This window comes from Rutidosis leptorrhynchoides, chromosome 7, assembly GCF_046630445.1.
Source record: "Rutidosis leptorrhynchoides isolate AG116_Rl617_1_P2 chromosome 7, CSIRO_AGI_Rlap_v1, whole genome shotgun sequence".
NCBI lineage: Eukaryota > Viridiplantae > Streptophyta > Magnoliopsida > Asterales > Asteraceae > Rutidosis > Rutidosis leptorrhynchoides.
Window position 1 is genome coordinate 252,024,962 of NC_092339.1, and position 14,131 is coordinate 252,039,092.

Genomic DNA, 14,131 nt, shown 5'->3' on the forward strand with positions numbered 1-14,131 from the left:
AAGTTAGTAGTCTTGTTTTTACATATGTAGTTCATTGTTAATATACATAATGACATGTTTACTTATCATTTATCATGATTAAAACATAGTGTAACAATATCTTAATATGATTCATATGTAATTAGTAAGACGTTGTTATAACGATAATCGTTATATATATCGTTTCGAGTTTCTTAATTCAATAAACACAATTTTATGTATATAACTCATTGTTAAAATACCTAATGAGATACTTACTTATCATAATATCATCTTAACTATATATATAATCATATATATGTCATCATATAGTTTTTACAAGTTTTAACGTTCGTGAATCACCGGTCAACTTGGATGGTCAATTGTCTATATGAAACCTATTTCAATTAATCAAGTCTTAACAAGTTTGATTGCTTAACATGTTGGAAACACTTAATCATGTAAATAACAATTTCATTTAATATATATAAACATGGAAAAGTTTGGGTCACTACATATAACTTAATATATAAATACATATACATTTACATAATATATATATATATATATATATATATATATATATATATATATATATACGATAATATACATATATAACTATAAATAAATACGTATTATTACTCATAAGATTCTAAATCAAATTAAATCCTTGTCAACTGTATTTGATTTTTGTTTATATCCCTAAAAACGTTTTCCATATCAATCAATCGTACAGATTGTTGAATTTAACGAATTTACTTTATTTATTTTTCTTCCTGACTAAAATTTCGTGTCCTTTATGTCGGATCTTGTTACCTATCGACTTCATTGATAAATACAGACAACCAGTGATCGTACAATCATCCTATAGAAGTCGTTCACCACAAATTGAAGTTGAAAAATGAAAATTTTGAAGGAAAACCCGACGGTTCCCCTGTACACCCAACTTTTTGCCCATAAATTGAATATGAATCAATTTTTGAAATGTAATAGTGTGGTTTTGTTAGGAATCCTCTATTGAAACTATCTGCAAAGTTTCATATTCTAATTTCTAATATCGAATCCAAATTTTGGAGTCAATGATTTTATCTAAAAAGTCAAACTTCGTGTTCATCATAAAGTTCGCTTTTGTTTTAACGTTTCTGTTAAGATTGATGATTCAGAAACTTTCTATGAATGTTTTAGAATGTATTTCATGTTATAATCATGGTCTATAATGGTCTCCATTTCAAAATCAATTTTTATTTTTATTTTTTATACAGCGACGGTAGCAGCAGGGATTTTATTTTTTTTCTTTCATTTCCTAATCAATCAAGAACGATACCTTCTAGTTCTCTGTTTGTTTACAAGTGCTAAATGAAACCACAAATCCATTATTTTGGGTCTTGAACTTCTCTGGTCGATTTGATAATGATGGAGAAGATGATGAATATGGGAGTACATAATACGGGTTATATATATTTTTGGGAAAGATAAATTTCAGAAAAACAGTTATGGTCGATTGGTTAAGGGTGTTTGTGTATTTAAGAGAGGTCTCGGGTTCTAGCCCGGTTCGTGGCAATTTTTCTTTAGAAAAAGCTTTTGAAGGGTATACATCCTTACTTTTAATTCTATTATTATTATTATTATTATGATTATTATTATTATAATTATTATTATTGTTACCATGATTATTATTATTATGTTGTTATTATTATTGTTATCGTAAGAGTTATAATTATTATTATTATTATTATTTTTATTATTATAAGTATTATTAATGTTATCATTATTAATCTATCATTTTAGTATTATTATCATTATTACGATTATGGTTATTATTATTATTAGGATTATAATAAAATTTACTTTTTATTTTCATAAACATTAGTATTAGTATCATTATATAAATATTAGAGTTATTATTATTATTATTATTAACATCTGTATTATTATAAATATTAACATTATTATTAATATGATTACAATTATTAGTGTTGTTATTATTAAAAATTACTATTATTATTATTATTATTATTATTATTATCATTTTTACTAAAATTATTATCACTAAAGCTATCATTATTATTGTTATCAGTATTATTATGTAAATACTAGAATCATTATCATAATTATCATTAACAATAAAATTGATATATTTACACTTATTATCCTTAATATCATTATTATTATTATTAATAGAATTACTAACATTATTATCTTATTAATAATATTACGTATTATAATCATTTTTACCACTATTAATATTATTTTAGTATTATTATAATTATTATTATTAATATAAAAATGGTATATTTAATACATATAACATAACAAAAATTAATATTTTTATATACAAAATGAATATATGAAACATGTATATATACCATTAAAATAGAAAGGATATAACTAATAAATTTATATATATATATATATATATATATATATATATATATATATATATATATATATATATATATATATATATATATATATATATATGTGTGTGTGTGTGTGTGTATGTGTATGTGTGTGTGTGTTCGATTACAATTATATATATTAATAAATATACAAATGGTATAGGTTCGTGAATCCAAGGCCAACCCTACACTTGTTCATTGACGTCACATGTAATTTTACTACAAAATACAGTATTGTGAGTTTCATTTGCTCCCTTTTTAAATGCTTTTGCAATATATATTTTTTGGGACTGAGAATACATGCGCTTTTATAAATGTTTGACGAAATAGACACAAGTACCCGAAAATTACATTCTATGATTGGATTATCGAATCGAATATCACCCTTTTAGCTTGGTAGCCTAAGAATTAGGGAACAGACACCCTAATTGACGCGAATCCTAAAGGTAGATCTACGGGCACTAACTCCCCCATACTGGAAATGGTATGCTTTAGTACTTCGAGTTTATATTATACAGACGATTTTCTGTTTGGGGATATTCTATATGCATGATGTTAATGTCGGTTACCAGGTGTTCAATCCATATGAATGATTTTTTAAACACTTGCGAGTGTATGATTATTGAATAAAGGAAATCTTGTGGTCTATTAAAATTATGGAAATGATTGATTATGATAAACTAATGAACTCACCAACCTTTTGGTTGACACTTTAAAGCATGTTTATTCACGGGTATTAAGGAAATCTTCCGCTGTGCATTTGCTCATTTTAGAGATATTACTTTGAATCATTCATGGCATATTTCAAAAGACGTTGCATTCAAGTCGTTGATTTCAATAGAGATTATTATTAAGTAAATGGCAGATTAGGTCATTTATAGTTGGATATTATGAAATGGTATACTTGCATGTCAACTTTCAATGTAATAAAAGGTTGTCTTTTAAAAATGAATGCAATATTTTAAAAAGTATCATATAGAGGTCAAATAACTCGCGATGTAATCATATGTTATTGTATTCGTCCTTATGGATTAGGACGGGTCGTCTCTTTGGTGACCAAAAAGATGATGAAGAAGATGCTGGCACTGGAGGACCCTCTTTTGAATATCCATTAGTGATACCTATTCGAAGCTTTAATGAATATGGTGAGGTCTTTACTGCTGAATATTATATAATTATTCAAATGTTTTTAATGATGCAGAAAAGGGGGAAGTTCCACCAAGTGATTTCTCAGTGGAACAGCTTGCTGCTCTGGCATACGACAGTGAAAATGATACAGAGGATGCAGAGACAGTTGAAGCTGAAGTCAAGGCTCCACAAGAAGAGCCATCTGCTAATGTCCCTCTCGAATCAATCCAAAATATTGACTTAAGTGATTTTGATAATTTGTTTGCGGATGAAAAGAGTGAAGATTCTGTTGGTAAAGATAATGTGAAAAAGGATGTGATAATTGAGTCCGAGGATGAATTGGTGACAGAATCTGAGAATGAAGAAGAAGAAGAAGAAGAAGAAGAAGAAGAAGAAGAAGAAGAAGAAGAAGAAGAAGAAGAAGAAGAAGAAGAAGAAGAAGAAGAAGTTGACATTGTTATGCCTTCGCTCGAGCCCTACTCAAACCTGTCACTCAATACTTTAAGTGACTTTTTCAATTTGAGTAGTGAGGTGAAAAGGAAGAATTTAAATGATTTAGAAAAGGCGAGAAAGGTTTACAAAGAGCAAGTAAAGGAAGTTGATGTATTAATGGAAAGGAATAAGAGAATCCGACATAAGAAACTGCTCGTTGAGAAAGAAAGAAATGAGATTGAGTTGAAGAAGAAGAAACTCTGAGTCGAGCAAACTAAAGCCGAGGTATGGAATGAGATTAATAAGTGGTTCGAACGTGAGAGGGTTATGGTGAATAGAAACATTGAAGAAGACGAGATCCCTCAGAGTTGGTGGAAACAAAACATTGTTAACCCTGATCAAATAAACAAGCCGGAACTCGAGCCAAAGTTTGTCAGTTTCTATGAAGAGGGAAAGAGAACCAAGAAGTATGCCAAGGGTAAAATTCTGAGCTGGGGATACTCCAAGGAGATAAATTGTTTTGCGATCAAGAGGGAAGGAGGAGTTGATTATATGGCAAGACCGAGTCACTTCAAAACTCTACCTTACTTTGAGATCATGCAACTTGCGAAGCTGGAGATGTTGAACGCTGAGGATAGTGACCTTTCCAGATTGTTTCAGAGAAAACTCAGATATGAGTACAAAACAGGGAAATGGGATATCTTTAAGTCAACAGCCGCCAGGTTCTCCATGCACCCAACAAAGTTGAATTCGAAAGGTGGACCTGTTCGGGTTGTTAAGTTCTATCCAGTCAAGTATATGAAACAATCTCCTTTGATGCCCTTACCCAAGGATATATGTAAAAACTTCAGATGGTGGTTCTATTATGAATTGTCGGAGGAAGCAGTGATACTGACTGCAATTTAGAAAGAAGATGGAAGCATACAGTTTGACAATGTGAGGATTCTGGATCCTGTGTGGCTGAGAAACTTGTCGAGATTTGATGTAGAGACACTTCACCGCCATCACATTACATTCAGAGATGATAAAAAGGAGGAAGCTATGAGATATCAACGTGTGATCGATGTCTTCCATGCCTACCTCAACAGAGAAAGTGATGCTCAAAGCTCGAACCAAGCTCAGGCCAACTGAATCCTGTCAGATACTGTGTTGCTAGTTTATATTTTGTTTTTGATGTTTTTATGTGAGAGAGAGAATCTGGATGTGTATTTGATGTTAAACTGATGTTACTTTTGGACTTATTTGTATTTCACAGACGTTTACTTTATTGTAATTGATGTTCTAGGTCCTAGGGGGAGTTGTTGATTCATTTTCTGTAAGTCCTTAGACATCTATCCTACGTTTGTGATTAGTACTTCAGTTTATGGGCTACCATGATCGCTCGTTATTATCCTATATGTATTTATATGTGGTTACAGGTACTGCAAGAATGCGAAAAGGATGTTTGACTATTTTAGACTCAGTCTGACGTACGAGTGAAGGCTCACTCGTACGACTGACAAGCTCATACGCACGGTTGAGCTGAGCTGAGTCACAAATCTAATCTGAGTATACATACACGAGTGAGTGATCACCCGTAAGGCTAAGGCAGCCCACTCGTACGAGTGACGGCTGACTCGCACGGTTGACTCAACAGCAGGGGTATATAAGTGTTATGTTCTCCATTTTAGGTTAAGCCTCTCATTACACACACATCACTCAGATCTGGTAGCCTTATCCAATTCTCTCTCAACCCAAATCACTTAAGAGGTGAATAATAGCTCTAGGCATCAATCTAATCACACATCCATTGTTGTGGTTTGACTTGATTAATCCCAAAAAGCACAATATATTCACTAGAATGGTTTGATTCACTAATTCCGCCTTTGTATGAATTAAACCTGTTGATTTCGATGTTCCTAGTCATGTTTCATCAAATTATATCCACAATATTTAACTAATCATATTATATTATATTTTTATTTTTATTTTTATTTTTATTTATTACGTAGTTTATTTACAGTATTTGTTGTAAAAAGTATATATATATATACTACAATAATTTTAATTTTTAACTTTACTTTTCATATGGTTCCGAGCAATAATTCTTATTCTTATTAATAATAATAATAATAAATAATAAACATATCATTCCTCCTGATTCCTATTCCTATTCCTATTTCTCATCTTGTTGATGGTTCATATATTCAGACACGAACACAGTGCTCTCCTTCGTTAAACCCCAAGTCAACCAAATCTTCTAGTGGGGGTCCTCCATAGCTGCGCTGGCATCCGTCGTCTCCGGCTGCTCATAGTCCGGTCTTCTTTTCAACTTCAATTATTATTGAACCACTTTGTAAGTAATTATTTCACTTGTTAATTCTACATTATTCATTCTTTAATTGCTCATTTAAATTGTATTCCTTGTAAGCAATTTTTTTTGACTTTAAGTCTAGGGTTTGTTTGGCTATAATCGATTAAGCGAATATTCAATTGAACTAATTATGTGCTTACCTGAGTATGTTTCTTGTAAATTGTCATTTTTGTGAGTTGCATTATTATTTAATTGTATTCAATTTCTGCAACTTGGGGGTGGGTATTTGGATTAGCTCTTTTAAAAAGATCGTTGGCTTATTTTGTATGTTGATAATGCAATAAGAAATTTTCACGTGACAAACACTTTTTGGCATTTTATAGATTATTGGAGGTGAAAATTCCCAATTTCTGTTGCCTATGGGATTGAGCTCTGTAAAAATGGCTTTTAACCCCTATAACATAAGCTAAGCCGTATACTATTAAAAATGCATTTTGTGGACCAGCCAATTTTATATTCGTTTTTAATGATCGTGGTTATACGTTATTGTTATATCTATATAGGTGGTAATTGAATTGAACTGTGTAATGATTTCAGAATGAATAAAACCTTCTAATATCTGTATTTAAGAGAATTAGATTGTCATTCTACTAACATCACATTTGAAACAATAGTCATATATAAAGCATGAACATTTTGTTATCTCTAGTTATTTGTTACATTCTTGAATTTGCATTTTGGAATGAAATATGTATTCACTCTTTCCTTATTTAAATGATAATATTTTTATTTGTTGTCATCTTTGTAGTGTTTTGTTGTAATTTATATACAAAGAGAACCACTGGCGAAGAACATGAATCCTTCAACAACCATGAACGTTCCAAAGATTCATGGTTGTAATTGTCTCCAACCCTTAATTTCTCATATTTCCAAGAATGTCAAACCAACCTCTCCTACTTTATATCTTAAATCTAAGCTCTGTCATATCTCATCAGCCACAAACCTTTATCCTTATGCCCAATTTTCCACCTTTAGAACCGATCCGAAGCTCAAAAATGTCCGGGTTTCAGAAATCGGAGCTCCATTATGGATTCAAAATGATGAAAATGAAGGAGAGAACACTCTTTATTCGGAGGACTTGACTATGAACGGGAATGTTTATCAGAAGACGTTGAGGTTGGTGGAATGTTCTATGTTTGCTGCTCTTGGTGGGTTAGTCTACATCTTAAGTAGCTCTCTTGCTATTGAGGTACTATTTTTATGCAATTCTTCTTGCTAGGTTATTTTTATTCTAGTTAAAGCCAGGGTTGCAACGCTTGGAAAAACTCGCCGATTACTCGGTCAACTCTCGGTCAACCCTCGGTCAAGGGGGATTATTCGAGATTACTCGGCAAAAACAAAAACTTGGGACTTGGCCAGAACTCGGGATTACATGGAAAATTTGTTAAAACCGGTCAAAACTCTGTCAAAATTGGTCAAAGTCAAACTTGGTCAACAACTTATTACTCCCTGAGTTGCCAATTACTACCTAACAATTCCCGACCAAGTACTCCCTGAGTAGTGATTTTAGCAACCTTGGACCAAGTTAATGATTAAGGAGATACAAAATTGTGCTTGAACTCCTTTCGCTAATGTACATTATTCTAATTGGAATGCTAACTAACGATGTGTGGTGTTGACAGAACTACTTTGGTTGTTTCTTTGCGTTGCCGATTGTGTTCTCCTCGATGAGATGGGATATTGTTGCTGGTAGAAAGACTATGGTGTGTAGTTATCAATTTTTTTTTTGTCCTTAAATATTTATCATAATCTTGTTGCATCTTTGTTATATGCATTTAATAATTTTGTAGGTGGCAACTGCTACACTTTTGCTTGTGTTGGCTGGGCCGATAAAAGCAATAACTTACCTGGTCAGCAAACGTTCATTTTGCAGTCACCTTTTAAAACATTTACTCGTTTAACTTTAATTGGATATTGGATATATGGTCCAGTTTTGCCCTTATTTTCCAATGCCGTATGTAAGTTTGGGTGCTGAATCCATACATCTAATTTGTATATATTTTTGCATTGCAGCTAATGCACGGTTTTCTTGGTCTTGCCATGGGCTCTTTATGGAGGTATGTAGTTGGTTCATCTAATATTAATTTAAGATATGTACATACATATAGTGTATTAAGCATTTGTGAAGTTAACTTTAGTATACATGGCTCTTGAGTCAAAAATTCGTTCTAGCATGCCCTAGCTTATGAACTGCACATAAATATTAATGTACATTTGATTAAGAGTCAAAGATCATACAATAAATGTTTAGCAATAACCTGTACGCTGACGGGTCCTTAGTACTTGAAGATCTTGAGATAGGTCATAAACTGTATAGTGCAAAATTTAGGTTAAATTTTTACTCGTGAGGGAGGATGTACTAAGAAAAAAATGCTAAAAGATTCTTTTTTTTTTTTTTTTTTTTTTTTTATAAACTACCGTTTCAGCATCAAAGGTTTTAGTTGAACTTCAGGGTTGTTTCTATTTGTTTAGCTGACTGTAATTATGTGTGAATTTTTCTATCATCCACTGATTAATTTATAGTTGTGTTGTTTTGTTATCAATCATTTCCCAGGTCAAAAACTAGTTGGGGTGTTTCCATATTTGTGAGCGCAATTGTAACTCTCTCTCTCTCTCTCTCTCTCTCTCTCTCTCTCTCCCAACATAATTTCCCACATTTTGGAATAACTCTCCGGTTTTGAACAATCGAGTTTAGTGATACTCATCTTAAATTATTTCAGGTTAGAGCTGCAGGTGCACTGGGATATGTTGTGATGTACTCATTCTTAATCAGGGAGAATATTCTCGCTTTGGTAAGTTTGTAACTAATAATTAATCGTTCATAAAAAACACATGTATTCAGTATTCATTTGAATTGATTATGCTTTTTTTTTGTAGATCACCATAAACATTCATGCATCAGCCACATTTATCCTCTCATCGTTAGGCTTCTTGGCAATTCCATCAATGGATGTGATATACTCCATTTTTGGTACCTTGGTACGTCTTATTAACTTCTCAGTTACTATTACTCTATTTTGTAAACGAACGTACCCACTTTTGAGATCTGAAATCTTTATCCAAATGGATTATGAATATGGTGATACGAAATGTTGGTTTTGAAATATTCATAAATCCATGTATAAGTGATAACCTTGAAATTCAAAGTCAAAAGTAACTTCGTTCAGCAAACCAAAATTCATAATTAATATTATTGTTTATTATCATCTTTAATTAGACCCCTCTTTGTTTTGGCAGCTCTTAATTAATTGTTGTTTCTTTGTATTCCTGCTACATCTTCTATACGCTCTCTTCTTTTCGAGGCTTGGAATGAAGGAGTCCCTGAGGTTACCGAAATGGTTTGCTAAAGCCATTTGACGTTTCACACCCTTCGATTATTGCCTCAGTAGAGGACAATCAAGTCTGTTCTTCCAAAATTCTTGTTTCGAAGTCCAGGTTGTACGTAACTACGTTTGAGAGGTATGATTTCGATAATGTATTTATAAGCTTTTAAATACCCTAGTGAATGGTCAAACTCTTGAAAGTAATGTTAAACTTAATTGCACATATTTTAGTTACATAAATATTTCAAAAGTAAATATATCAAACATATGTAATGGGCACATAGTATGAGTACAAAAACTACTATTAGAATTTTGACCTAACATCGACCAACCTTGACTTTGACCGACTCAGACAAACTCCGACTTTGACTGCCCTTGACCCGACTTTTTAGCGTTGACCGACTAATTAGACATTCTGGGTGAAACGGGACGGGCTAGTCACCAAACCGAATAGTCGGCCGAGGCGGCCGCTGTCTACAACACTAATCTAAGGTTGTGACTTTACACTAACCCCCAACAATAACTACTAAAACGAAATAACAACCAATATAATAACTACCAATTTATAATAAGTGCTTATCTTGATCCATTAATAAACTTGATTAATCCAACACTTATATGATGTTCCTGACATTAACACATTAAGATAGGCTTTATATACAAATAATTAGAAACCAACCGTCTGATACATCCGTTCTCCATTGTTTTTTTAGCTGTTCACTATCATGCAAGTTGTTGATTGTTTCTTAATTTTTATTGTTGTAGCTTTATCTGACGGTACTTAAATCAAGAAATGTTGATTAGAAAACGTAAACGATGGAGGATTATGTTGGGGAAAAGACATCATATTGATTAGGTAATTTAAATGGTCATAGGCGTATCCATTGATTCTGAGACCCTTTCTGTTAATTTAGATCCTCGAGAACGTTCAAGGAATCTGAGTATAGCATATACAACTACAGTTGATGAGAATATTTATGCTTCGTAGAGATTATTTGATGCTTCTTCGTCACAATTGTATTTGAGCTATTGCTGTAATGAGTTTATAAAACCTGATTTATGTCTTATCTTTGGTCCAACTGTTAACTTGATCAATGATTCACATTTGGAGCGGCAAAAGTATGTGGTGGTCGGATAACATGTTAAAATCTTGTTCTACTTGAAGTCATTTTGGTTTGTATGTGAAAACAATACGGACATTTGTTGATCATGAATTGTTGAGTTTTGAAACAAACCCGAAAGGTTGATATATAACGAAGGGGAACAATGGTCGTGATTGACTCGAGTTAGTATAAACAATAATTTAACCACCATCAACTTTTATTAACAATCTATTAGAAAGAAGTGTGTCCACTTTTGCATACTCTTTGGTCATAAAAATATGATTTTGTATCTTGCATTTACAGGAAGCATTCTTGAAATGGTGTTTAGTTTATAGAAGACCAACTATAGTTATAATTAGGGATAGGGATATTCACCCGATCCACCCGTTTTGTGATGGATATGGATGAACCTAAATGGATATGAATACGGATATGAACCTAAATGGATATGGATGAAAAGTTTTATTCATGATTATATCCATTACCACCCGAAATACATATATATATATATATATATATATATATATATATATATATATATATATATATATATATATATATATATATATATATATATATATATATATATTCATTTACGGTTAGATTTCCATTATGTTTTAATACCTACAATGAAAAACTATAATATATTACAATCAAACACGTATATCTAACAAAACAAACTTAAAATTTCATATTTAATTTTTCCTAATCTATATTTTATAGTAAATTTAACAATTTTTGTTACATATTGCGACAAAGATTACATATTCTTATAGATAGATTTTAATTTGTCATGTTATATTCATTTTTGTTATACTACGTTTTTCTTTTAATCGCATATTAGGATATTTTGTAACAAAATTCTAATATCCATTGGATATCCATTAACCCGCTAAATCCACTAGATAATGATATGGATGGATGACCTGGAACTAAATGGATATGGATATGGATATGGATGAACAAAAATTAAATGAATGTAGATATGGATACGGCGTCACTCGATCCATATCCGATCCATTGTCATCCCTAATTATAATATAAAATTGTATATATAATCAATACGAGAACATAGTTTTGGGCCCGAGTCTAGGCTTGGGTGCTACACGTCATGTTCACATTGGGTGCGTAGGCTCGGCTATTACAAAAGTCGCATCATTAAATTGGAAATTTTCAATTTAGTCCCGACACTTTCAATTATTCACATTTAGTCCTCGCCCATTTTCATTTTCATCCTTCCATTATTTACGATTTATCTCTCTTACTTTTCTAAAAGTGGATAATTGAAAGTAGAGATACTAAATTAAAAATTTTAAGTTTTTGTAATAGTGAACCTGAGCCTAAGCAGCCAATCCGAACTAGACGTGTGGCACTCAAGCCTAGGCTCAGGCCCGAAGCTATTTTAAGGGATTGATTATATAGATCATTCCAAATTCCATTTCCAATTCTATTATGATCATGCATATTTTAACCATAGGGTTAATATGCCTGTTCAACGCGTAAAGTGAGGTTTAAGGATCTTAGAACAAGGCTCTTCGGTCCGGCTACCGTGAATAACCCTGGCCGACATGATGATGTCGGCAGGGTGGCCAAGTGATTAAGTCCACCTTCGATAACGATCGTCGATCAAAAGGCCCCAGGTAAGGTCATAGGTGCTAGTTAACGAGAAACTAACCTGTTGACCTTGAGAAGATGCTAGATGATGATGGTTACGTAAGACGTGTAGTAGATGATGGTTACGTAACGTGATTGTGTGTTTAGAATGATACTAAGGGTTTGTATATATAGGCAAACCCTAATTCTAGAATCATCTAAGATAATGATAATCTCGTCCATAACTAACTCCCCCGAATCTCGGATATAATTATGGAAAAGATATTGACTTGATGACCAAGTAACTGTCGTACCGGGAACAAAGGCATTCGATACATAACCGCATACCGCATACCGCATAAAAGGTATACGCATTCGCATGCTATCAAGGGCCCGCATACAGATGAAATGCGCATGCGGGTTGCGGTATCATTATGTCCCCCCAGTTTGATGTTATATGACGCAAGACATATGATATCAAACTATTAAGCGAAAAAGAAAAAACAAGAAAATGGCTAGCATTTAATTTTTCGCGTGCGTTTCGAGGGCATTAAATGCCTGTCATTGTCGCAGAAACCCATTCGGCTGACAAAACGTAAAGTGGCAGTTGGCAGGCGCGTGTCAGCCACGCGCTCATAGTTAACCATGCCCAACTGACATTCACGCGCGTTCATAAAATGACACCCGTTGATTGCGTTACACGTGTACAGCCACGATCACACCATTCCACCCCATGACTCCCAATCTTTTACTATAAATAGACCCGTTTCACACACATTTCTACTTTTCTGCACCAAGCTTCCCAGATACGCTGCCATTTTCAATTCCGATCAAAACTCGAATATTCCAGCCAACTTCTAAAGGTTAGTTATTCTCCGATCACTTTATAGAAAATGACTAAGGCTAACGAGACATATGTAGATAGCGTAGTGTCTATTATAGAGCAGAAGCATATTGATTCTTTAGTTAAACAATACCCACCGCTGGCACAGTATAATCCGGTGCCTCCCCAGTCTAATCAACGTGCTCATTCACCACCGGAGAACAATGTAGCTATATATGAGCATGCGTTTAAGCATGGCAATTTTAGGGTGCCCCCTTCCGACTTCTTTTTGGGGGTTTTTAGATCATTTTGGCGTAGGGTTAGGGCAATTACACCCTTACGCGATAGGGAAGATTGTACTGTTTGAGATGTGGTGTGTTGCACTCAACAAGGTGCCCCTGGTTAAGGTGTTCTGCCATTTATACCGCTTAGCCAACCACCACAAATCCTGGTTCACATTCTTCGTCCGCCAAAACTTCACCAAAACCCCAAAATCGAATGCGGGTCACTGGAAAGAAACTTTCTTTTTCATCGACCAATCTGTTGTTGGAGCCAACTTTCCGCAAACGCTTATCTGGTGTGAAAGCATGGCCAAGGACGTGAACAAAACCCCCATCCTTGATGACGAGGAAATGAAGCTGTTAGCAGAGTACGCTAACGCACAGCTTGTGCACCGGTCTTATGGGAACATTATGCTGCGGTTGGGAAGGATATCCGCGCACTGGCCATGGGAGAACATGCGTCCGGCCATAATCGCGCCGAATGGCAAGGGTAGGAATAGTATAAATGCATATGAATATTTAACCACTAGCGTATACATACATGTTTTAATATTGCGCATATGCTTGCAGAGACGAAGATGAAGAAAGTGCTCACCTCAGAGGAGATTGCGGCCATCTCCTTCCGCAAGCAGAACGTTAATGAGCCGCTTGAGCAGGAGAAGACTGGCGAGAACGAGGTGGACGCACCTGCCACCTCGGGCAACAAGCGCAAAGCTGCCAAAGCCACCAAACCAAGCA

General features: G+C 33.6%; 1 protein-coding gene across 1 annotated transcript; it reads left to right on the forward strand.

Annotated features, from left to right (window-relative positions):
* Positions 1-6,014: 6,014 nt before the first annotated feature.
* On the forward strand, positions 6,015-10,783 carry LOC139858098 (uncharacterized). The gene is made up of 10 exons (XM_071846951.1): positions 6,015-6,252; positions 7,019-7,459; positions 7,893-7,973; positions 8,061-8,120; positions 8,284-8,327; positions 8,825-8,867; positions 8,991-9,062; positions 9,148-9,249; positions 9,508-9,729; positions 10,359-10,783. The coding sequence occupies exons 2-9, from the start codon at positions 7,064-7,066 to the stop codon at positions 9,625-9,627; spliced, it is 918 nt and encodes a 305-aa protein (XP_071703052.1). The 5' UTR covers positions 6,015-6,252; positions 7,019-7,063; the 3' UTR covers positions 9,628-9,729; positions 10,359-10,783.
* The last annotated feature ends 3,348 nt before the right edge of the window (positions 10,784-14,131 follow it).

What these genes read in the sequence shown, in the direction of transcription:
- LOC139858098 (XM_071846951.1), top strand. Translation starts at nt 7,064, where the DNA reads ATGAATCCTTCAACAACCATGAACGTTCCAAAGATTCATGGTTGTAAT. An exon ending in TTGCTGGTAGAAAGACTATG is followed by an intron (nt 7,974 to 8,060) that starts GTGTGTAGTTAT and finishes ATAATTTTGTAG; the next exon opens with GTGGCAACTGCTACACTTTT. An exon ending in TAAAAGCAATAACTTACCTG is followed by an intron (nt 8,121 to 8,283) that starts GTCAGCAAACGT and finishes TTTGCATTGCAG; the next exon opens with CTAATGCACGGTTTTCTTGG.